General features: G+C 41.8%; 1 protein-coding gene across 4 annotated transcripts in view; it reads right to left on the bottom strand.

The window, feature by feature from the left end:
- RhoGEF3 (Rho guanine nucleotide exchange factor 3) overlaps positions 1–26,569 on the bottom strand; it is a 536,802-nt gene that overhangs the window by 148,287 nt on the left and 361,946 nt on the right. For all 4 annotated transcript variants that reach the window (XM_067152080.2, XM_067152079.2, XM_067152077.2 and 1 more), the window contains exon 2: positions 15,900–16,005. In XM_067152080.2, coding sequence (XP_067008181.1) covers positions 15,900–16,005 — 106 coding nt within the window. The remainder of the gene's footprint in view (positions 1–15,899; positions 16,006–26,569) is intronic.

Below are 26,569 nucleotides of genomic sequence, written 5' to 3'. Positions count from 1 at the left end.
AACATTTAGTCAGCTCCTACAAGTCACGACAATACATACTGGCACAGTGCTAAGAAAAAACCATTAAAAATTACATATTCTGGTACAGTGCACAATTCATTTTGCTATATGTATGTACGAAAATTATATACCGAATTACGAAGTGTAAATACAAAGAAGTTCACCTCTGTGGTGTCCTGGTTAGTGTGATTAGCTGCCACCCCCCCCCCCCGGAAGCCCGGGTTCGATTCCCGGCTCTGCCACGAAATTTGAAAAGTGGTACGAGGGCTGGAACGTGGTCCACTCAGCCTCGGGAGGTCAACTGAGAAGAGATGGTTTCGATTCCCATATCAGCCATCATGGAAGTGGTTTTCCGTGGTTTCCCAATTCTCCAGGTAAATGCCGGGATGGTACCTAACTTCAGGCCACGGCCGCTTTCTTCCCTCTTCCTTGTCTATCCCTTCCAATCTTCCCATCCCCCACCAAGGCCCCTGTTCAGCATAGCAGGTGAGGCCGCCTGGGCGAGGTAATGGTTCTCCTCCCCAGTTATATCCCCCGACCCAATGTTTTAGGCTCCAGGACACTGCCCTTGAGGCGGTAGAGGTGGGATCCCTCACTGAGTCCGAGGGAAAAACCAACCCTGGAGGTATACGGATTAAGAAGGAGAAGAAGTCAGTTATGCAAAAGCAACAGAAAAGCAACAAAAGCACAAAGTTGGCAATGTGGAATTTTGAACACAAAATTATCGTACACTGTATGACAGAACAATACCGTGTCTAAACTCTTCGGGGCCTGAGGGATGCTTGAACACAACGCGGCATACACAGCACCAAAGAATTCAACTTGTTTTAGGGTAAATGATCCCACTTTTGGAAAGTAGCTTGCGTCAGCTGCTGAAAGTTAATTGGAAGATTAGGGTTGGACAACTGCTATCTTCAATTCATGTCATGCATGTTCAATATAGTTCATGTCCACAGAATATGCCGGCCTCACCATTCGCTGTATGATATGCGTCTCAAGGAACTGATCGACCACTCTGGCTTATCATCCACTAGTGTAAAGCCCTCCCCGGTCTAGAAAGCTAAGAATAATTGCCGAGAGGATTCGTCATGCTGACCATACGTCACTTCGTAATTTGCAGGCCTTCGGGCTGAACAGCAGTCGCTTATGGGCCAAGGCTAATCAGAGCTCTAGCGCCATGGGGTTTGTTCATTCGTTTGTTTGTGAAGCCCTCGCCAACGGCGGTAGCATATCTTGTAACTACAGGTTGGAGGATGCTGTCTCTATACAACCCTGGATAAGAATTTAGGCGTACGTCGACCAAACCTGGTATCACCCCAAAACATGACGGAAGCCGCTTACTGCTGATGACCGAGCTCGATAGCTGCAGTCGCTTAAGTGTGGCCAGTATCCAGTATTCGGGAGATAGTGGGTTCGAACCCCACTGTCGGGAGCCCTGAAGATGGTTTTCCGTGGTTTCCCATTTTCACACCAGGCAAATGCTGGGGCTTTACCTTAATTAAGGCCACGGCCGCTTCCTTCCCACTCCTAGCCCTTTCCTGTCTCATCGTCGCCATAAGACCTATCTGTGTCGGTGCAACGTAAAACAACTTGTAAAAAAAGTACTGCTGATGGCACTTCAGGATGGAGGGCTCGTTCTATCTCTCACCGGATCGTCTCGAGACTCCAACAATCTTGTTGTATAGGTGCTGCATGCTTATGGGGACGCCATCAGGAAAGAGGATACACTTCCACTGTTTCTGGTGCCTCGGGCCCTGAGTAGTTGCCCACTTCACACAAGCTGCACTATGATCTATGATGTTTTTTGTTTTTTTTTTTTGCTAGTGGCTTTACGTCGCACCGACACAGACAGGTCTTATGGCGGGGATAGGGAAGGGCTTAGAGTCGGAAGGAAGCGGCCGTGGCCTTAAGGTAGGCTACAGCCTCAGCATTTATCTGGTGTGAAAATGGGAAACCACGGAAAACCATCTTCAAGGCTGCCGACAGTGGGGTTCGAACCCACTATCTCCCGGATGCAAGCTCACAGCTGTGCGACCCTAGCCGCACAGCCAACTCGCCCAGTATGGTGTGGTTTAAGAGGAACTTTTGGAACAGGCCTTCTTGATATCAGTCCTCTGTCGTGCACCCTATTTCGTAAGCTCTGATCTGATATATTCATCCCGGTAGCCATCCAAATATCCTGGCGGAACGAGGTGGCAGTAGCAGTGGGCCGGGGCTGCGACGTGCTGAAAGCAATATATACCTATCCTCCATGCGAGTTTTGTGTTGATATCCTGTCCGTTGTCGATCAGTAACCGTTTGCCTATCCCTGAACTCTGGAGACATAACGCTCACTCCAACACGAGCGGCGACATCCACTTATTGCCTTCCTTCTTTCAGCAGTGTCACAATTCGAATGCGGTCATTACAGTATACACTGCTATACAATAAGTCCCCATGCCAGGGGAATTAACCAATTATGGTCAAAATTCCTGACCCTGCCGGGAATCGAACCCAGGACCCCTGTGACCAAAGGCGAGCACGCTAACCATTTAGCCAAGGAGCCGGACGATCTTACAAGTGATGCTAAACTGACCGATACGACAAATACCTCCTGTTGGACAAATATCGAACCTGATCTGAGCGTAGCGTCATTATTTGTCTCATACATTACCTACAGCGCATACTGTAAACATGTTTGAGGTACCGCGTGAAATCATAACATGCAAACATTTTTTAGCACTATATTATAACAGCGGCATGACAAAATATTACTTTTTAACTAGTAGTCTTACTCAAGTAGAGACATGAAAGCTCACGAGTAGCATTACTAACTACACGACTCAAAATTAAATAGTGTTACTTGTTTTACGTCCCACTAACATTTTTTTACGATTTTTGAAATGAATAACATGACTTAAATCGCAACGAGGCCCTTCAATTTTTTAACCCTGATACCCTTACCTCAAAGTTGTATTACTGGTTTTACGTCACTATAACTACCTTATCGGTTTTAGGGGACGCCGAGGTACCGGAAATTATGTCCCGAAAGAATTATTTTGCGTGTCGGTAAACCTATCGACAGGAGGTTGGCGTTTTTCATCATCTTCTCCCAAAGGCAAAGACTCTTCACAGCAGTCACAATTTTCCCATCTCAGCAGTGTTCTTGCAGTCATCCTCTCGATTTCTTCCCCAAGACTATGCCTTCCAGATTATTCTGCTGTAGGATGTCATGTCTGGGGAAGTGTTCAATTAGCTTAGCTATTCCCTTACCTATTGTAAGTAACAGTTTCATCTCTGATCATGTTTCTTGCAGAACTTGTTTGAACATCTTCAAACACCACCGGGCTAAGCCGAGATCGAGCCCATGGGCTCCAAAAGTCAAGCCACTCAGCCCGGCTTCGTAGGAATTACCTAGTAAAATTTGAGCCCTTGCTCCGGAGCGGTGCAACTCTTTTCAAGAATACCCCCCCCCCCCCAAAGGAGTTGAGCTGCATGTACCTTCTTAACCACATACCAGCCCTCCTGCCAATCCTACATTTCTGACAGTGCCGAGAATCGAACCGAGGCCTACGAGGACGGTAGTTAATAGTGTTAACCGTTAAGCTACAGAGGTGTACAATTACCTAGTAAATTACCATCATGAGTGCCAATTACTTTTTGGTACACAGTGTATTTCCATGTACTAAATGATCTGCCCTGAGAGTAAATAACAAGCCGGACTGAGTGGTTCAGACGGTTGAGGCGTTGGTGTTCTGAGCTCAACTTGGCTCAGTCCGGTGATATGTGAAAGTGTTCAAATACATCAACCTCGTGTCGGTAGATTTACTGGCACGTAAAAAGAACTCTTGAGGGACAAAATTCCGGCACCTCGATGTCTCCGAAAACCGTCGAAAGAAGTAGTAGTAGTAGTAGTAGTAGTAGTAGTAGTAGTAGTAGTAGTAGTAGTAGTAGTAGTAGTAGTAGTAGTAATAGTAGTAGTAGTAGTAGTAGTAGTAGTAGTAGTAGTAGTAGTAGTAGTAGTAGTAGTAGTAGTAGTAGTAGTAGTAGTAGTAGTAGTAGTAGTAGTAGTAGTAGTAGTAGTAGTAGTAGTAGTAGTAGTAGTAGTAGTAGTAGTAGTAGTAGTAGTAGTAGTAGTAGTAGTAGTAGTAGTAGTAGTAGTAGTAGTAGTAGTAGTAGTAGTAGTAGTAGTAGTAGTAGTAGTAGTAGTAGTAGTAGTAGTGGTAGTAGTAGTAGTGGTAGTAGTAGTAGTAGTAGTAGTAGTAGTAGTAGTAGTAGTAGTAGTAGTAGTAGTAAATAACATTTCTTCAGCTGCACAATGGGAACGTTCTAGCGTCCGGTGGCACAGAAGTAAAAAGTGTATTACATCCATCCGAAAGAGGGTGTATTAATTATTTAGAAAACAATACGTTAAATTACGAAATTAAATTGAAACGAAGACATTGTAGGCCTACAATCGTTCAAAAAAAAAGAATGAGAGCATGGTACTGTCTGTTCCTCGCATTTAAAATTTATCAGATTTAAAATTTTATTTTTTGTCCGACCCGTTGGCTGAAAGATCAGCGTTAATGCCTTCGATTCAGAGGGTCCCTGGTTCGATTCCCAGCCGGGTCGGGGATTTTAATAGCGTCTGATTAATTCTTCTGGCTCTTGGACTGGGTGTTTGTGTTTATCCCAACACTTTCCTCTTCAAACTCAGACAACACACCACACTACCAATCACTACAGCAATACGCAATAGTGATTATATCCCTCTACATACTGTTGACGTCAGGAAGGGCATCCGCCCGTAAAACAGGGTCAACTCCACATAGTTCGCACCCGCGACCCCACGAGAATAGGAAAAGCGGCAGTACAAGAAGAATATTTGTAATTTGAATTATTATCAAAATATAATTCACCTCCCACGTAGATAAAAATCCTGTGGATACCCATAACAAACAGTATAGCTACAGGTTGAACTGTTTATGAGAAAAGTGACCATGCAATTAATCTTTTTGTGAGACACTGTGCATTAGTAGTCGGAGCGCAGCAGTGTGCTGGTAAATACAATTACGTCATTCTATCGGGATCAGAAGTTTTAGTTTCAGAGAAGCTTTCCGTCCTGAAAATCTGACGAAGATTCGAAAGACGCTCTTGGTTTCAAGAAAAAAATCAATCAATCAATCAATCAATCAATCAATCAATCAATCAATCAATCAATCAATCAATCAATCAATCAATCAATCAATCAATCAATCAATCAGCTGCATTTAGGGGTGTCACCCAGATGCCAGACTCCATATAAGCTGATTTTCTAGCCTTTTCTTAAATGTTTTCAAAGAACTTCGAAATGTATCGAACATTTCCCTTGATAAATTATTCAAATCACTTATTCCTCGACCTATAAATGAATATTTGCTTCAACTTGTCCTATTGAATTCCAACTTTATCTTCACTTTATGATCTTCCCTACTTTTAAAAGCTCCACTCAAGCTTATTGGTCTACTAATGTCATTGCACGCTATTTCTCCACTGATAGCTCGGGACATACCGCTTAGTCGAGCAGCTCGTCTGCTTACTCCCAACTCTTGCCAGTCCACAGTTCGCAACATTTTTGTAGCACTACTCACTAAGAACGAGACATATGATCATACCAGAACACCAATAATGTCACCAGACAGGCTTTACAGTTTAAGAGTTCAGTTTTGAAAGAAATTTGATATATTGAAATTCCTTTTTTGCAATCGCATATTAACTAGCTGGCACCTTATATAGCTGATATACCACAGCATGCGATGCCCATCTTGGAACAGCAGTGAAGAGGATCTTTAATGCATGGGAATTGCTCGCCAGACTGTTCTCGACTAGGTCATCTTGAGAAATGTTCTCACACCAATAAAATATCAATATAAATAAGAGAGTTGACGTCATCGACCCAAGGAGGATTTGCTCTGCTTCGTTACATTTGGAAGTTCAAAAACCCGAAAGTCCATTTTTCTAAGAAATTCGATACATTGTGAAATTCCTCTCTGCAATCGCGTATTAGTTAGCTGGCACAGAAGATATCCAGCTTTTGGCGACTGGAAAATTGCATAGTGATTAAATTGCACAAGCGTTTTCAGAGCCCAGCTTTATGAGCTGATTGGGAAACTACGTTGTTTAGAAGTCCCGCTTCATGACTAAATGGTTAGCGTGCTGGCCTTTGGTCCAAGGGGTCCCAGGTTCGATTCCCGGCCGGGTCGGAGATTTTAACTTTCATTAGTGAATTCCTATGGCTCGGGGAATGGGTACTTGTGCCGTCTTCAGCAATAAAATCTACTATAGTTAGGGTCCCAACCTCACTAAACGCGCAGGTCGCCTATACGGCGGCTACTAGAAAGACCTGTACCAGGCATTGCCGGAATCCGTACGCCATTAACAAAACTCTTCATGAACGGAAACTGTACATCCCGGCGTTAGCACCTATACTGGTGCTTAAAATCTGTTTTTTAATGTTATTTTGTTCGTGGACACCAACGTGTAGGAAATTTGTCCCGCAGGAATTCTGTTACGTGCCGTTAAATCTACCAACCCGACAGTGACGTATTACAGCATCTTTACATATCGCAGACCGGGCCACGATCGAAGCCGCCAACTTGGGGATGAGCGCTCTGACGTTCAAGTCACTCGGCCCGGCTCTATTAAAAAAAATAGAATTTGCTTTACGTCGCACCGACACACACAGGTCTTATGGCTACGATGGGACAGGAAAGGCCTAGGAGTGGGAAGGGAGCGGTCGTGGCATTAATTAAGGTACAGTCCCTGAATTTGCCTGGTGTGAAAATGGGAAACCACGGAAAACTATCCTCAGGGCTGCGGACAGTGGGGTTCGAACCCACTATCTCCCGAATATAAGCTGATAGCTACGTGATCCAAGCCGCGCGGCCACTTGCTTGGTGACATAACTCTAGTATTATGGAATACTGCAGACTTAGAAATGCATAATATCAGAGAGTTCAAACACATACAAGTATAAGGGACTGGGGAGAAGACGTCTCTCCCAAGTTCCCATGGGACAGGTGATTTCTCAATGCTAATAAAATCGGAAGGTAGCTTGTTAAGGTTCTTGAGCACAAAACGGGACGCGGTTCATTGGATACATCAAAGATGACCTCTCCTGTTTGATAGTCACTCAACCGTTTTCCATTGTTCATGGGCTAGGACGTGATAACACGATCTGACGCCATGAACCACGCTTTGCCACTAAAGAAAGAAAGAAAGAAAGAAAGAAAGAAAGAAAGAATATGCATGCACCAATATCCATTATAGACGGTTTTGCCTTTCAACGTTCAGTGCTCAATTTGCCACCAATGCCGTACCTCGTCTAGTTCCACACCTCTTACCCCGAAATCATGAAGAAAGTAAATAGGCTAACCATCGTTACCTTGGTCTCTCTGCTTCTCTTATCCGGCGTTCATTATTCTCCTCTATTCGCCGAAGAATGAATTATTAGTAATTAACTATAGGAAACATTGCCCCTGTATCATCTAAACCTACCCGTATTAAGAATAAACCAAAGAACATAGAAGTTTCAGTCCCAAGTTCACCTAACTGGAAATTAATTCGGTCAGAGATTTATTTGCGTAGGCCGTTATAATGCTCAGCAATACGATTCTAAACTCGTCGTCATCCGTTATGCAATGAGTAACCGACAAACTGTACGGCGAAGCATTTGCACTTCTTTCTTTGGACGCGGCGGTGCTAGGTTGAGCTTTCGCCAAGGAACAGGCAGAAGTAGAATATCGGGATAAACCAATGATTTTCGTCACGCTAGCCAAAGGCGTTTCTTCGTGTTGTTCCGCTACGATGTAGTTTTACACGGTCCGTCCGTGCCACACGTCATAACACAGTACCCTTAAAGGTAAATTTCAACATCCCTGCAAATGTCATTAGAGCCTGTTGAGACAATGGTGTTGAGAGTTAACCTGGAGACACTATGCTCGTCTTTTCTAGCTTCATTCCAGAAAAAACATGAATACAGCTGTAGTCACTTATATTACGGTATAGAATAAATAGCTCACACAGGCATATTTCTACTTGCCGTGTGACGAGACACTACAGTGTATCATGTTATTTCAATGCATGCGTCCGCGAGCAACGTTAGACGCCCTCAACTGATAGAGAAGAATTTTAATTGCAACTGTGATAAATAGGCCTATTACTAGTTATCGGTTTTACGTCCTAGTAACTACTTTTGCGGGATTTGCCCGAATTATGTTCCGCAGGAGAACTTTTATGTGTCAGTAAATCTACCAACACAAGGCTGGCGTATTTGAGTACCTTAAAATACTACCAGACTGAGCTGGGATCGGCCCACCAAACTGGGTTAAACCGTCTGTGCCCAGCCCACAATTAAGAGTTCGTCAATCAAATAACTGTGTTATCTGTAAACATGTAGGGTACAAACTCCCTATGCAGAACAGTGATAGTATGTCGGCCAACAGTCCTAAGATGGCTAAATGGTTAGCGTGCTGGCCTTTGGTCACAGGGGTCCCGGGTTCGATTCCCGGCAGGGTCGGGAATGTTAACCAAAATTGGTTAATTTCGCTGGCACGGGGGCTGGGTGCATGTGTCGTCTTCATCTTCATTTCATCCTCATCACGATGCGCAAGTCGCCTACGGGTGTCAAATCAAAAGACTTGCACCTGGCGAGCCGAACTTGTCGTCGGACACTCATCATTACTCTGTGTTCAACCGAGCAAATTAAATGAATTATTATTATTATTATTATTATTATTATTATTATTATTATTATTATTATTATTATTATTATTATTATTCGCATTTCTCGCATTTAATACGTTATTCGTTATTAGATTTAATTTTATTTATTATCAAAATTAACTCCCATGTATATACAAATCTTGCGGATACCCACAATAAGCATTATATCTACAGTGATTAAAAAAAAAAATAGACCGGGCGAGGTGGCCGTGCGCGTAGAGGCGCGCGGCTGTGAGCTTGCATCCGAGAGATAGTAGGTTCGAATCCCACTATCGGCAGCCCTGAAAATGGTTTTCCGTGGTTTCCCATTTTCACACCAGGCAAATGCCGGGGCTGTACCTTAATTAAGGCCACGGCCGCTTCCTTCCAACTCCTAAGCCCTTCCTATTCCTTCCAACTCCTAAGCCCTTCCTATCCCATCGTCGCCATAAGACCTATCTGTGTCGGTGCGACGTAAAGCCCCTAGCAAAAAAAAAAAAAAAAATTTAAATGGGAAACACGAAAGGTGCTTCCCCGAAGATTGGAACTTGTTGACCTAAATTAGCAACTGGGCGTTCCCTAGGCAACGACAGTATGTCGGCTAGACCTTTCACACTAGAAACCATTATTACAGCCCTTTTAGGACCAGAGTTAACAAAAATTATAGTTAACACTGAAGGCTTATCACCAGCCGAAGAACAGCTACTACAAGACCTACGCAGCCGCCACCAATGACATATCCTACTGTGCACGCAGGAAACATAGAAGCAGTGAAATACGTATTCCAAAAATAAATGGGATGCCTCTTGTTATTGAAAGACCCCATCATAAGTAAGGAAGTGTCATTTTTGTCCATTCAGACAAAAAAGTCCTATGAACATCATTAAAGGAGAAAAACGATATCGAAGTTCTCACTGTAGAAAGTGCTAACTACACTGTTACATCCTTATATAAACCACCTGGTGCTGAATTCATTGCTAAGGAACCATCCAATTTTCAGAATCAGCATATCGTCGTTGCGCCAGCAAAAACCCCTATGTGAAATATTTCGCCTTAGAACTTTGGCCCGATGGGTTCTCTCATCTAAAGTTCAATATTGCCAGTTATGTCAGAGAATTCCCATTCTCGATAATATATGTGCTGCGGGTCAGTACTTCTCCCACAACATTTTCACAGCAGTTTTTACACGCGCAACGACGATATGCAGATAAAATTAGTGATGGGTGATATCAATTGCCATAGCACCCTTTGGGATATAAAGATGAAAGCGGGACAGCAGTTCAGTAATGGGCAGAAATAAATCACCTTAGTCTAACTCATGATGCAAAACTACCTGCATCGTTTAACAGTGGTAGGTGGAGGCGAGGCTACAGCCCAGACTCTATATGTAGTAGCAGTATCATCAATCAACAATGCTGAAAACAGTTCAGTATGTTCACAAATACCAAACACACAGAACAGACCAATAATGCGTCAAATACTGCATATGCTGCGGTTAGACCTCAGAAAGTCACTTTCCGCAGGAAGTACAATTTCTAGAAGGCTGATTGGTAAAAATTCGCAGAGCTCCTGGACGCCGAAGTGTCTACTATAGAACCAATGTATGCTGATGATCTCGTTTTGGCCACACGGACACAGTGGAACATTGATACAGTAGAGAACAGTCTGACTAATGTCGTCAAAGGTCCGTCAAGTTACAACAGCACAACTCGGCTTAGACCAAATCCGTCTCAGACACAAGTGTGCGCCTTTCATATGAGAAGTATGAAGTCTGTCGAAGATTAAAGACAGACAGAAGGTGGTTAAAGACAGACAATATCACACTCCGAAATACCTAGAAGTGACAGTTAACAGATCTCTCACATTCAAAACAGCACTCACTGTATGAACTACAAGTTGAAAGTTTACTCCAGGAACAATCTGCTGCGAAAACTGGTTGGATCACAATGGGGTTGTCAACCACAAATCGTCCAAAGGTCGGCAATGACTTTGTGCTATTCTACTGCAGAGTATGATTACCCTGTCTGCTACAGTTCATGTCACGCCATACATGTGGATATAGCTCTCTACAACATTTGCAAGTTGATAACAGGCTGTCGAAAGTCCACTCCAGTCGAATAGCTTTATCCTCTCGCAGGAGTAGCACCACCCTCCGTGCAACAAGAAGTAGCAGCGAAACAATGAAAGGATGAAAGTGAAACACGAGAATATCTGCTGTATCCACCCGCTGTATTGACATGGACCGCCTGCGCAAAGACATGTCCAGGAAGAGTTTTTTGAGAACAAGAAAAGAGCTTACAATCCCGACTGAAAAAGCCAGGCTGCAACTATGGACAGCAAAGAACCGGCTCTCCTCTGGTTGGAAAAAAAAATAGCTGAAAGTTTACCACCTGGCCATGATGAGGGATTGTTGGTATGGAAGTCTTTCAACAGGCTGAAGTCAGGCATTGGCAGATCCAAGAAGAACTTGGCAAGATGGGACTACGTTAAAGATGATAATGTAAAATGTGACTGCGGAGAAGAGCCGACTGTCAGGCTCATCCTTCAGTGTCGACCGTGCCCAACTTCATGTACAGACGACAACTTACATCAGAACTGAAAGATGCACTGGATGTGGCCTGGTTGTGGTCAAACATTCATTATATTTCAATAACCTCCAATAACCAGGGAGGAATTTGAGAAATGTCTGTCAAGCTTAACAGAGAGAAAGGCAGCAGGTACTGATAATATAACTGCAGAGTTTCTGAAAAATGTTGGTTCGGACTTGAAGGATTATCTTTTTAATATAATTGCATTGGGTTATAAAACAGGAGAGTGTACTACTTTATGGTTGTGAGAGCTGGACTATTGAAAAAAAAAAAAGGAAATAGATTCATTGGAAGCAAATTGAATGTGGATTTGGAGGAAAAGGACAAGGACATGCTGGACTCAAGAAAAGACTAATCAAGATGTTCTAAAGGATGTCAAGGAGCAACGGAGACTTATAAAGTATATGGAAAGAAGGAAGTTAAAACTTGTGGACATAATGATTCCTTGAAGGAAAAATACTAGGAAAGAAAGGAAGAGGAAGACCGAGAAAGGCATACTTCGAGGATGTGAGAAACTTGGTGAGATGTAGAGCCTACAAGAAAGTGAAGAGAACAGCAGGACTGGGAGGAGAATGGTTGCAGCTACAAGGCTTAGCCTTTAGTGTATGAAGATGATTTCAGAACTGTTGTAACTGCGTGTATACTTGTGTTTCTGATACGAGAAAAATATTAGTAAGAATTTAAATCCATTATTGCTTCCGACAGAGAACATTACAACAACAATAATAATAATAATAATAATAATAATAATAATAATAATAATAATAATAATAATAATAATAATTTACGCCCCACTAACAACTTTTACGGTTTTCGGAGACACCGAGGTCCCGAAATTTAGTCCCGCGGGAATTCTGTTACGTGCCAGTAAATCTACCGACACGAGGCAGTTAAAAGTGTGACGGCTAACCGAAGTTTTACTGTATTCCGTAACAGCCCAACTCTGGATTTTATCGATGTGAAATCCCTTTAAGGTATTATTAATGTTATTTCTTTACGTCCCTTTCGGATCCTTTAAGGCAGGGCCTCTCAGGGTGCATGCACTGTGCACGGTGCAAAAGACGACTCCTCGATTTGGAGCAATAGCGCTGTCTCTCTTTCCCCACTCCTGTCTTGCTCGCTCCCCCTGTCTCCCTCTTCCTCACTTGCTCCGCATCGCTCCAAATCCGAGCCGAGTTGAGCCGAGCTTAGCCCAGTAGCCCAGAGAGTGTTGGTCCGAGTCGAGCCGAGTGGGGCCGATGCACTGTGCACAGGAACTCTGCGCCGCAGCTTGCACGCGTGAGATTTTGGGCTACTGAGAGACCCTGCTTTAAGGTATTCTTCATGCTACCTACAGACGCGATCGCACATACTTGTAAACACTGAGTCATAAATATAATAATAATAACAATAATAATAATAATAATAATAATAATAACCATCATCATCATCACCATCATATTGTATGGCCTCGGCTACCTATACATGAATTTTAATTTGACGCCATCTGGCTGCTTGCTCGTCAATTTCGGTGACAAAGTAAACGGAATCTCTCTTGGGCGTCTAGGGGCGAGTTTTCATGAATTCTGTCGGGTAAACACCACATGTGTTACCAGAGATCTTTTACAGGCCGACATTGTACGATATGGAGTATCAAATGGACTTTCCACCCTTCAAAAATCCAACTACCTCTGCCAGGTTTGAACCCACTCGCTTAGGATCCAGAGGCCGACACTCTTCCACTGATCCACAGAGGAATCTACAAATAAAACCAAATTGTACAATTACCTTGTTGTTGTTGTTGCTATTATTTCTTATTTTTTGCTTTATGTCACACCGACAGATACAGTTCTTACACCGACGATGGGATAGGAAAGTGCCTGAATTGCTAAAGATGAGACTGTGGACTTAAAGTACAGCCCCAGCATTTGCTCGATGTGAAAGTGTAAAACCACTTTCAGGCCTGCCGATAGTGAAATAACTACCTCTTTATTTACCTGTCTTATTTTGAAAACAAGTTGAAATTTCTAACGACTCTACCCGATAGGAGGAATGACGTGCCTTATTGCCTGTTTATAAAGCAATTTTAGGAGTCGCGTTGCTTTTGTGTCAGTCTGGTACATTAATCATACATAAATGCCTCCCAGCGTTTAGTCTAAAAGCCTCCGTGAATTACCTAAGCACCTCCAAAATCCACTTATCTGCAACTAGCTCTGATCTCGTTTAGTTCCACACTTCTCATCATTATATCATTAAAAACCGAGTTTATCCATCGACGGCCGTTGTGTCCCTCTACTTCTCTTACCCTCCACGACCGGGTTGATTATTCGCTAAAGTAGTTATCCTCCTCCATTTACCTCACATGACGCCACCACCGAAGCAGAATATCGAGTACAACTTCATCTATCGAGTTTATTCCTAACTTAGCCTCTATCTCCTCATTACGAGTACCATCCTGTTATTTTTACCACCTGTTTTTACCACTAATCATTCTCACTGTTTTCATGTCTGTTACTTCCAACTTATGAATAAGATATCCTGAGTCTACCCAACTTTCACTGCCGAAAATAAACCGATGCAAAGATAATTTCGTTCGAAAATTCAGCCGTTGATCGAAACAGCGAGCTCACTGCACCTTGATTCAGATTTAGTTAGTATACTACCATGCTGGGAGAGTACATACCCTAAATAATTGAAAAAATCCACCTGCTCTAGTTCTGTATTTTCCACCTGACATTCAATCCTCTTCGGCGTATTCTTTACTGACATCACTTTAGTCTTGGAAATGCTAATTTTCGAATCATACTCGCTGAATATTTTCAAGCTCGAAGATGTCTGAGTGCAGACTTTCAGCGCGGTCTGCTATTGTATGTTGAGTCCTCAGCCCTAAGGTTGGTTGGATCGTCAAAAGTTCCGCCATCAGCTGTCATAGATGGCCTAGGCATCACTGAAGAGGCGTACTAGGGAAATGAGGAGTGAAGTAGTTTCTCGTTGCTTTCCTCACCGAGCCAAAAGTTGCTATTACATATCAGTCTGCAAAGCCCACTGAAATGCATGCATCAATCAATCCTATGAGCAACATTTTCACACCATTCGTAGCAGGGACTGGCTGCAGAAGGAATGGCATTACTAGCATCGCTCATACCTCAGTCACTTTCACTTTCATATTGCCAAAGCCAAGGATAAGACAGAGACAGACCAATGAAAGTAACAAAACTGCTCTAGCCTATGCCAGAAGACATAGTGCACTGTAAACACTAGGTCCCGCCAGCAAAAGCTGGGTCTGCTATTCTAACCCCTGAAACTAATTTGAACGAAGAACTCGTTCTATCTTCAATTCTCACTGAGGCCCGATTGTCAGCATAAATGCCTTTGATTGTCAGATATAACCAACCTCTAATACCTCAGTACGGCTAACGTCTTTTCTCTTGTTACTCTGTCGTGTGCCTTCTCTAGATCTACGAAATATAACCATAACTGCCTATTTCTCTTGTACCATTTTTTCTATTATATAGCGCTTACTGAAAACCTAGTCCTGACAGCCCGTCTGTGGGTCGTTCGTAACTGCCCGTCCCTCTAGTAGCGTTTTTCCCCTTACTTGACGTTTACTGAAAATCTAGTTCTGACAACCCCTCTGTGGGCTGACACCCAAATTCACAAATTGTTTACGTAGAGTTTTAGTTGTGTTTAATTCCAGACGTGAAACTTTATCTCCTGATCAATGGAAGTTCAGCAATATTCGACTACTGCAACATCCTAGCTAGATCCGTCGCCGAAAACCTACGATGCGTTAGTGCGACGTAAAAAAAAAAAAAAAACCTCTACATATATTAGTGTGCACATATGTCACAAAATATCTATGATCTCCTCTGCCTGGTGTCAAAGACGAGTATCACACTGCCCCAAACGTTTCTCTGATGCCTATACTGTATTTCAATATATTATTCGATTCTTACCATCGTCATTATCAACAGCATTAGTAGCTGAAACTTCATTTTCCCAGACAAAATTTGGTTGTAAACAGAACAAATCTAATGGGCGAGTTTTATAACAGCTTACTTTACCTCTCAGCATTCAGCCTGCAATATCGAACACTGAATAAAAAATCTTCGGACACATTCGGAGTGTTAGAGTAACTTCCTTTCTGCAAAATACCACAGCCTTCCGAAGACAGGCCAATCCATCAATTTCCCCTTTGAACCATTATTATATCACATGGTCACCACGAGAGAACTGATTGATCCACTTATTCAAATTCGGTTTCTTGTACATTACATTTGATTCTTTTCTACAATCCCCTTAATGGTCGAAGTTTTTCTTTTTCGAAAATACTGCTCTACGTTCCAAAATGTAACCATTTCAATTACTCTTGGTTCGATTGTTATAAGGTTAAATAAGTTCAAAGAGTTAATATGGATGCAAGTGGGCATCTACCGTATATTTTTTGAAAATGATAATTCTCTATAATAACTTTCCAGTGACAATGTCTTCGATATTATACACATAAACTGTTCACAATAATACATAAAACACCGAAGAGCTATTGTATGGGTATTTAATATGCGAAATTCTTAAATCTTGTAATGCGATCAAGGAGGTGCGATAGTTATTGAGCGAGTGTGCACTTACCGTGGCGGGGGCGGTACGAGAGCCCTCGGGGGTGGAAGGCCGGAGACCCGGGCTGGGGGTGGAGCAGGGGCTGCTGGTGCCTTGCCGTCTCCATGGGAACAACCCACTGCAACAACATAACGTTCATATCAACTACAGTTTCAGTTACGATTGAAAAGTTCCCAGCATCAAGTAACATTATTGGCAAGTGCTGGATTTTAATTGGCACTCTGAAGGGTGGATCAGCAAAATTTGAATATTTCAATACTGTGTTAAGAAGGAAGCCATTCTTTTTTTCAAGTGGCGACTCAATGTAACTTTTAAGTTTTTCAGTCTATCGAAACATGAATTATAGCACTATAACATACCTGTAAAAAAGGCGTTAATAAGTGGATTTTACAGTATGCAATAGTGTTATAAATCATGTTTCGATAGACTTACTAAAGTCAGAAGTTATATGTCAATACTGAACACAATCTCTTGATTAAAAACAAGCTATCGTATAGGTCATCTACATATATAAAATAACATGTCCTGACTGACTGACTGACTGACTGACAGATTCATCATAGCCGAGCCCAAACTACTGGACATAAAGAAATTAAATCTTGGGGATACATTTATATTAGGGTGTAGGTGCTCACTAGCGGAGGATTTTTGGATATTCCGTCGCTAAGGAGGTGAAAAATTGGTATTTGGAATCTCCTCTAAAAATAAGGAAACACGTATTTTTTTTTTTGTTTTCAGAAAATCCCATTAAGGGGCAAAAAGTGTTGAACACCTTTTATGAGGAGACTTATATCTCACAAACTGAAAGATGTTACAGACATGAAAACTGGTATTTGGAATCTCCTTTGAAAATAAAGAAACACGTATTCTTGTGTTTTTGGATAATCCGATGAATACGGGGGTGAACTGGAGTGACAAACGGGATGAATTAAAAAAATATAAACCTGCAAATTATCTCAGACACGTAACATATTACATATTTGAAAACGGGTATTTAGAATTTCCTGTAAAAGTAAAGAAACATAAATATTTTTTTCGGAAAATACACTTAAGGGGAACTGAAAAGGGCAGTGAATTTTTAAAATTAGCATATCTTCAGTATATCTCAAAAACTTAACATGTTGCAGACGTGAAAATTGGTATTTGGAATCTCCTTCAAAAATAAAGAAACACGCGTTCTTTTGTTTTCAGAAAAAACTTAACGGGCGGCCGGGGGGGGGGGAGGAGGGGTTTGAAGGAATTAAAAAATTAGTTGAATTATTTGTATGAGAATATATATATATACACACACATGCACACACACCAAAAATCTTAAGATATCACAAACGTGAAAACTGGTATTTGGAGCCTCCTCTAAAAATAAAGAAACACTCATTTAGGGGGAGGGGAATAACTTGGTAGGGGAGGGGGATGAAAACGGAGATGAATTTATTTTACGAGGATACATATATCTAAAAAAAACTGAAGATGTTACAGACATGAAAATTTGTATTCGGAATTTTCTTTCAAAGTAAAGAAACACGTAATCTTTTGTCTTTGGAAAATCCACTTAAGGTAAATTAATTGAAAATTTAGTTGAATTTTTTGTATGAAGATACTTATATCTCAAAAACTAAATATGTTACAGACGTGAAAATTAGTGTTTGGAATCTCCTTTAAAAATAAAGAAACACGCATTTGGGGGAAATCAACTTCGGGGCGAGAACGGTGAAAAAGGACTTTAATTCCTTTTTATGAGGATACGTATATATCAAAACTGAAGATGTTACAGTCGTGATAATTGGCATCTGGAAGCTCCTTTATAAATAAATAAACAAACAAGTATTTTCGGTTTTGGGAAAATTCACTTAAGGAGGAGAGTGAAAGGTAGCGAAAATATTTAATTCTTTTTATAGAGAAACTTGTATCTCAAAACCTAAGGTTAGGCACGTGAAAATTTGTATTTGGAATCTCCTTTAAAAATAAACACGTATTTTTTGTGGAAGTGAGCGGGAGGGGGGGATCAACTTAACGGACTGAGGTGAAAAAGGAGTTGAATTATTTTTATGAGGATAATTATATCTCAAAAAACTGAAGATAGAGGCATGAACATTTGTATTTGGAATCTCCTTTAAAAATAAACATGCGACTTGGTGGGGTGGGGGGATGAATCAAATTAACGGGAGGAAGGGGGTGAAAAAGGAGTTGAATTACTTTTACGAGGATATATCTCAAAAACTGAAGACGTTACAGACGTGAAAATTAGTATTTGGAATCTCCTTTACAAATAAAGAAACACGGATTTATTTTTACTGAAAAATCGACGTAAGGGGGTGGGTTTGAAAATAAATAAATAAATAAATAAATAAATAAATAAATAAATAAATAAATAAATAAATAAATAAATAAATAAATAAATAAGTAAATAAATAAATAAATAAATAAATAAATAAATAAATAAATAAATAAATAAATAAATAAATAAATAAATAAATAAAATATGTTTATCTTAAAAACTGAAGCTGTTACAGACGTGAAAGTTGGTATTTTGAATTTCCTTTCAAAATAAAGAAACGCGTATATTTTTGTTTTCGTAAAGTCCACCGGGAGAGGGGTGGAAAGAAGTGAAGAAGAAGTTTAATTATTTTTAAGAGTATACATTTATCTCAAAAACTGAAGGTGTTACAGACGTAAAAATTGGAATCTCATTTAAGAAAAGGAACATGCATTTTTGTTTTCGGAAAATACAGTTAGATGGGGGTAGGGGGAAGGACTGATCAAGGGGTTGATTTGTTTTTTGCTAGGGGCTTTACGTCGCACCGACACAGATGGTCTTATGGCGACGATGGGATAGGAAAGGCCTAGGAGCTGGAAGGAAGCGGCTCGTCACCAATGCACGCCGATCAGTTATACCGGAGATGTTGCAACGTGCCAGACGGTCCTTACGACATGGCGGCCAGCTCTGTATCGACCACGGAGGTCGTCAGTTCGAGCGGGTGCTGCGTTAAAAGACGTAGGTAACTGAAATCTTGTTGCCATTTCTTGATTAATGCAGTATTTTTGTATCCGTCTCTTGGCACAGGCCAGAGCAAAGTGTAGCTTCCACCGAAGTCCCAGTCTCATCATGGCTGTGACAGTATGGAAGCTGCTGGGGTATGGGTGGTGCTGAGTAATGACATTCAGAGCATGACTAGTGCATCTGAGTGTTATGAAACGTGTTGCTCGTAGGATCAGTTGTGCTGCAGTAGCACCTTCTAGTCCAGTGAGGAAAGCAATGGCAAACTACCTCACTCCTCATCTTGCCTAGTACGCCTCATTTGGGGTCTGTCATTGGTTTTTGTGCTATTTGAGGATCCAACCAACCTCTGGGCTGATGACGTAACAGACAGAACTGAAATCCTGTTACATGTTTCCTAACCTCTTCCGACCCAAGGTCCATACCATATGCCACCATACCGATGACCCTTTTCAGGGCCAAATAAACAAATCAGTCTGTGGAAACTATAGAGTATGAAACCTTGCCATATCCTAGTCAACTGGCTGTAAAAAATAAAATAATTGCGTGGGATTCGAACCTTCGAGCATCACCCACTATTACAGCACCCACCACGCACCTGGAAGTGAGCTATTGCGAGGCTTGACATGCAGCGTGCAGTTTCCAGCCTATACAATACCAGTTCCTGGTCTGTGTGTGCACCTCCTGTTGCAAGGTACATATTCTTCGTATCTGTGCTCGTTTTACGGGTTCAATCGGCGTACTCTCAATGAATTAATAGTAGAGCTCACGATTCCTGCTAGTTTTTAACCCGTAACCACACATTCCGCTATATTACCACGGTTTTGGAAGAGCGACCGATGTGCCTCGGAACTGTAGTAAACACGGCGGGATGCATAAAACTAAATCGCAAGGGGCTGGTGAACCACCCGGCATTATGCATAAACTTCTCCGTTGTGTGATGTTATGTAGACAATCATTTCGAAGCAAATCCATGAACAGAAATTTTCAAATTACAGACCTGCATTGGCGCCTCCGCTTAAAATACTTCAGCCTAGATGATGTTTGCTTTTCCTTAAGAGAGCCAACAATGTAATTAGTTGTTACATATTATGAGCTGCCTCTGGGTGTTGCACGATTTTAAATTAGTATCTAATCATTTATTAACCCGATCGCCTGTAATGGGAAAATTAATCGGAAAAACATACCGCTCAGCCGTTATTACTTCTACGAAATTACTGAAGAGCTTGACTCCAACTTTAAGAGAACCCTCGTCAATCTGAACTTTCTAGCCATTAACTCGTCGTATGACGTCTCTCAACTTAATGACTGCACTTGAGTCTGACACGTGAGTCTCATTTAACTCCCACGACTGAGCGAACAGTCGACACAGCGGCCAACTTCGACCTGGAGTCGAGCAACAAACATCTCATATCGGGTCAGCGTTGAGCTGGGTCCAACAAAATGTCATACCACCCCAGACCTGAAACAAAAGCATGGCATCCCCCGCCTATAGTTAGAGGAGACTAAAAATAGAAATCCCCTGGGACTCTCAACTGGACTGGCAACCACAAGGCCCCATAGCTGAGTCTGATATTACTTCCACTTACTTTTATCTGCTTCCTCACTTCAATTTTCCCTATCCGATTTCCCTTCGTCAATTTTTGTTTCTTTCCAACACCCAAGGTATTAGGTTATCGAGGCCTTCGGTGTCATTCATTATCTCGTCTTCCGTGGCCCTTTCCTTTCTTTAGCCGATAACCTCTTCGAAGGATCGCAAATCTTCCACTTCTTCCTCTAATAGGTGTTAAAAAAGAATGATTACCGGGTCGATCTTCCCCTCAAAAAGTAATGATCACCATCATCGGCGGGATTCAACTTATGATCTGCTTGCTTGCCTACTTGTTGTTTTAAGGGGCCTAACATCGAAGGTCATCGGCCCAACTTATGATCTTTTTTTTTGCTAGGGTCTTTACGTCGCGCCGACACAGATAGGTCTTCTGGCGACGATGGGATAGGAAAGGTCTAGGAGTTGGAAGGAAGCGGCCGTGGCCTTAATTAAGGTATAGCCCCAGCATTTGCCTGGTGTGAAAATGGGAAACCACGGAAAACCATCTTCAGGGCTGCCGATAGTGGGATTCGAACCTACTATCTCCCGGATGCAAGCTCACAGCCGCGCGCCTCTACGCGCACGGCCAACTCGCCCGGTAACTTATGATCTTGGTGGGTTTCTTTTTATATAACTAATTTTATATAAACAATTCTTTTTTCAGGTGTTACCATATGTTTTCTCTTTCAGGTAGTTTATAAATGTATTTACTCAAAGTTACGCTCTTCTGTCTGCCAAAACTAACAGTTATAAATTAACTGAGTGGAAACCGAAAATATATCGGTTCAGATATCATGAATTATGATCTTGTAACAAGGTTTAAAGAAAGTACGATATTGACGCCTTCTTCAAGGTCAACAACGAACAAAAGAAAATACGTTACATTAACTCAACAGGTCGATGTTTTCGTAAGTAGTATGCAAGCACAGGGTGAGCGGATTATCTGCGAAACGTGTGCGTAGCGGAGCAATCATGGGTCGCGGAGTGTGAACTCCCAGACGACCGGCGAAATGATTTCATGGGTAAACTTGCATATCCCATTAGATAGAACTCCCCTCAGTTAGATATTGGACAACCCGAAGCTAGCGTTTCGCGCAAGTTTCATAGACAATAATATGTGTGATCAAAAAGAGGAGGCTTGTTAGAGGGTTCATTGTCTAACACTCCAACTGCATTACTGCGGGATCAATCATGGCTGTTATTCAAGCTTACAGTCAGAAAGGTGAATATTATCTGAATGAACCTGTCGCTGTGAATCGGCGATGTTCATACGGGATTAATCTTCGTGAGTGGTGATTAATCTATTCTGCAAGTCCTAGCCCTGTCACCGCTTCGAGATTGTCATTGTGACTTTTATCCTATCTGGCACGGCTCTCCGCTTTATTTTAATTAGCAACGTTCTTTAGGCCCGGGCGAAGAGCAGCAAATTTCGAGGGGCGGTACAAACTGCTACAGTTCTTTCTTAAGGTTAGTTTACACGATGACACTAGGTTTCGCAACCAGATTATAGAAAGTAATTACATGGATGGTTGGTTGTTCACATGGAGGCAATAGTGCATAATATAGTATCATGATATCTTCTGCAATTTTACTTCAGTAGTATCATTATGGATGCTCACATCTATGCAGCAACTGAAGTCGTGGCAGAGATGTTGTTAGTGACTAAAAGTTGAGAAAAGAATCAGTTGAATATGAAATCAGGAATAGATAAACAGAAGTCGGTATTTAGGATGTCCTGCAACTTTACTGAAAAATATAATGATAGAAGAATTTTCGTCAGTAGGGAATCAGAAATGTCGAACTAAAGAATTCTCGACTTATTCCTTGTCACTACTGGATTTTTAACTATTCTCTGTCTTCCTGATTGTGAGTTCATTCGTGTAGATATTCCTGATAGGATGGATTGGTTTTGAGTTCATGAAATGTCAGTCCATTGGCATTACTACCTTGCGGAATAGATTCAATACCAGTAGTGCATTCCACTTTATGTTTAAAATAACATCCTTAAAATCCCATAAACACGTCTTGACTGCGTACAAGTCGAGACATTTCATTATTTCTTCATATCCTCCACATTATTCTGCAAACCAAGTAATAGATAAAAACATTTACAATCTATTTCTTTCTTAATCTGCTTACCCTCCAGGATTGGTTTTTCCCTCGGACTTAGCGAGGGATCCCATATATACCGCCTCAATGGCAGTGTCCTGGAGCGTGAGACATTGGGTCGGGGGATACAACTGGGGAGAATGACCAGTACCTCGCCCAGGTGGCCTCACCTGCTATGCTAAACAGGGGCCTTGCGGGAGGATGGGAAGATTGGAAGGGATAGACAAGGAAGAGGGAAGGAAGCGGCCGTGGCCTTAAGTTAGGTACCATCACGGCATTTGCCTGGAGGAGAAGTGGGAAACCACGGAAACCCACTTCCAGGATGGCTGAGATGGGAATCGAACCTACCTCTACTCAGTTGACCTCCCGAGGCTGAGTGGACCCCGTTCCAGCCCTCGTACCACTTTTCAAATTTCGTGGCAGAGCCGGGAATCGAACCCGGACCTCCGGAGGAGGCTGATAATCACACTAACCACTACACCACAGAGGCAGACAATCTCAAAATTACCAGTTTAATTTCACAAAAGGTTATAAGTAGCCGAAAGTTGTTAGTTTCGTAATGGAGTGTCGCAACTAAAATTCACGCATGTTCATACAGTTAAAGGCCAGTTGCGAAACTTAGTTGCGAAACCTAGTGTCATCACGTGAACTAGCCTTTACAACATAAAAAGCGTGCATCTGCCGATATTAAGCCTGTACTTGTAAACAAATGTCTACACGTCAGAGCGCATCTGAAATCAAACGGCTAAAAATCAATTCATACAATCACGAAAAATCGACGGTGTATACATCCCAATCTGGATAATGCTGTAACAATCATTTTCCTCTGTAGGATGGCAACAAACTGCTCAGCTGAACGATCGTTTTCCGGTCTGAAAAGGCTGAGGGACTATCCCAGAACAACAATAACAGAAGAAAGGCTTAGCAACGCGGCAGTTATAAAAATTGAGGGTGGCAATACAAGGGGACTGGACTATGAGGATAAATAATAAATGCCTTCACCGAGGGAAAAGCAAAGGAGATCTTCGATAAATTTCCCATTTCTTTGAAACAATTTAATAAAAGTCTAGGTAAAAATAAATACTGTCAGGAAATCTGCGACTGACTGGGCGACTGACCTAAATGCAGATCAGTGGTGATTGATTCATTGATTGATTGATTGATTGATTGACTGATTGATTGAAGTACAAGTCTGGTACCTCGCAACCAAGCTTTTAATCAGTATACTGCACATTTCAAAACTTTAAATTGATGGATTGTTAGACGCAAGCAATATCCCATTCACTCTTAGACTGTTTTCATCATGTGACAATGTTGTAGATGCAGTAGATGGATATGGTGAAGAGTGAACGTGATAGACACTGGCTTCTCGCCAATAAGACCGCGGTTCGAATCCCAGCCAATGCACGTGGGATGTTTTGAAATGGAAAGTCATGTCACTGTGGTTCTGATTCCACGTAAAACTTGTGGTTCCATGGCTATGACTACTATATCAACAGTCACATAAAACTACAAGCTGCCGGGCTGAATGGCTTAGACGGTTAAGGCGCTGGCCTTCTGACCCCATGTGACAGGTTCAATCCTGGCTCAGTCCGGTGGTATTTGTAGGTGCTCAAATATGTCAGCCTCGTGTCAGTAGATTTACTGGCACGTAAAATAACTCCCGCGGGCCAAAATTCCGGCACCTCGGAGTCTCCGAAAACCTTCAAAAGTAGTTAGTGGGACTTGTTGAAGCAAGCGTTGAGTCAATCTGCCTACGTGTGAATGTACGATGTACTGTATTGCAGGAATGACATACCAAAGATAATATGTGAGTAGTGTCCATGCCAAAAAAGGAAGGAAAAACAGTCACCGCGTTCGTTCTCAGTTCCTATAGCATCACGCCATATTTAGCACAATATGCCAAGTAGGTTAAATTCTCTTTCTGGTCCAGTGCCCAATTGGAAGAGGGGAGATTTGTGGAGGATAAGACTTCACAGACATAACCGACGATTTGAGATAGGTGACGATGACAATGTAGTCAGCACTGGGCCAGGTTAGACAGCTCAATGGGTACCTGTTCAAGAAGGAGAAGTCCCTGGTACTCATTTAACCAACCAGCTGATCAACCAGCAGACATCTGGAAAGAAGAATTTTTCCTGATTGAGAAGGTAATGTCGTAACGGTTACGGAAAATTGGCCCAATACGTCCATACGTCTGCCATTAAATGATAATACTCACGTTGATTGTGCGTTCTGGAGTTTAAAAGTTGAAAAAATGTAAAATAAAAATTAACATTAAATTATTAATATTTTTAACACGTGACGCTAAGCCCAATCAGCAACTGCACAATATAGCAGGGGAGGGTGGGATTTGCCGTCATTTCGACACTTGCCCTGCTTCTTTTTTCTTTTAATCAAAATTCCGGCTTCTATATGCCTAAATATACACATGTCTTTGTTTTTATAGTGTTAAGGGAAGTCCGGGAGAATATATTTGAACCGAATCATATCACGATCCAATTGAATTAATTTAACACTGTGGAATATTTTGAATTTAGCGCTAAGGAACGAGCTTAGGAACGCTGGGTGACCGTGAGTATAAAGGTGTCGAACCCGTAGCAAGCAGGGTGCGGCGCCTTTCCCTCGGATGAACCAAGGCAGAGTGCCGTAATTTTACTTGTGTAAACCCCGTCGATGGCTTGGGTACACGAGGAGAAGAGAGAGTCCGCAAACAGTATGCAAGAGACAGAGCGAGAGATTTGAAATCGAGGAACTACCGAACAACGTCAGAGTGTCCCCTAACACAAAATATCCAGGTCTGGAATCATTTGAATTCGATCCCGCATATAAGTCACAGAGTCATATCCCACAGACCCATGATGAGGACAATTCCCGCTGATATTTTCGAAGTACACTGAGCCATTAAAACGATATAACTGTGCCTGTTTTGTTTATGAGCCTACGGCTCAATGCATCGAACATGGGGATGGCATGGCAACCCCTCTCCAATGTGTCATAGATATTCGTACTTTCCGTGTCGTCCGTGAGGTCAAGATACACAATGGTTTTCATCAGGCAGTGATGCAAGAGAGTCTTGTACAGTACTTTTATTTTAGCTCCTCCGAGCAGTGCTAACTGTACTAACTACTGTAAATTATACAGAGTCGTGCCGTAAAACAAATTTGAATGCGGTAATGGGGGTACTGTTGAGAAGGACTGAAACGTAACCAGGAGATATCCCATAATTAGGAGGCTATTGGTTGACCGGATTAATGTCGTGATAGCGGATATCATAAAATATATCCTAACCTAGGTTGCTAACGTGTATTGCGGATATAAGCTAGGCAGTACAGATCTACGACCTTGAATATTTCCAGGTTTCCAGGCAATTATCTACGGAACGAGAGAGAAATCGACATATCATGGACTCCAGTGGGAGTAGACAGCTCAATGGGAACCTGCTCAAGAAGGGAAAAGTCCCTGCTGACCTGCTGACAGCACTGGTGTTATGTACTAGGCACAAATATGTAGTGGCTAAGAGGGCGTTGCAGATGGCTTCTGGAGTGAAAGATAAGTTTGACTGATTCATATTGGCATGAAATATAGTGATCAGATTCGAATCAGGGTCATTATAAATATATCAGCTGTAAATGTAAGCCACACAGGCATTTGTGTTTTGCTCATCAAATCCAATAAATACGTTTGGGGCTGTGTATATTTTATTTTATTTTATTTTATTTTATTTTATTTTATTTTATTTTATTTTATTTTATTTTATTAGCGGTAGATTTGAACGGATACGAGGGTTGCATTAGGATTTCTTTTATTAGGTGTATTTCATAGTATTTCATAAGTGCCTTTCAGACATTCAAGTTTGTGCATGGTTATCGTCACAGTAAACTGGAGGGCACTGCGCTTCACGAGAATCGAAGGGAAATCTAGAGAAAACGGTAGATCAGAATGAGAATTAGGATGTGCATGAGTAGAGTTGATGCATGTATTAAAGCT

The sequence above is a fragment of the Anabrus simplex genome, chromosome 1 (assembly GCF_040414725.1).
Source record: "Anabrus simplex isolate iqAnaSimp1 chromosome 1, ASM4041472v1, whole genome shotgun sequence".
NCBI classification, from domain to species: domain Eukaryota; kingdom Metazoa; phylum Arthropoda; class Insecta; order Orthoptera; family Tettigoniidae; genus Anabrus; species Anabrus simplex.
The sequence above is the reverse complement of the archived record's forward strand: the minus strand, read 5'-3'. Positions and strand labels throughout refer to the sequence as shown.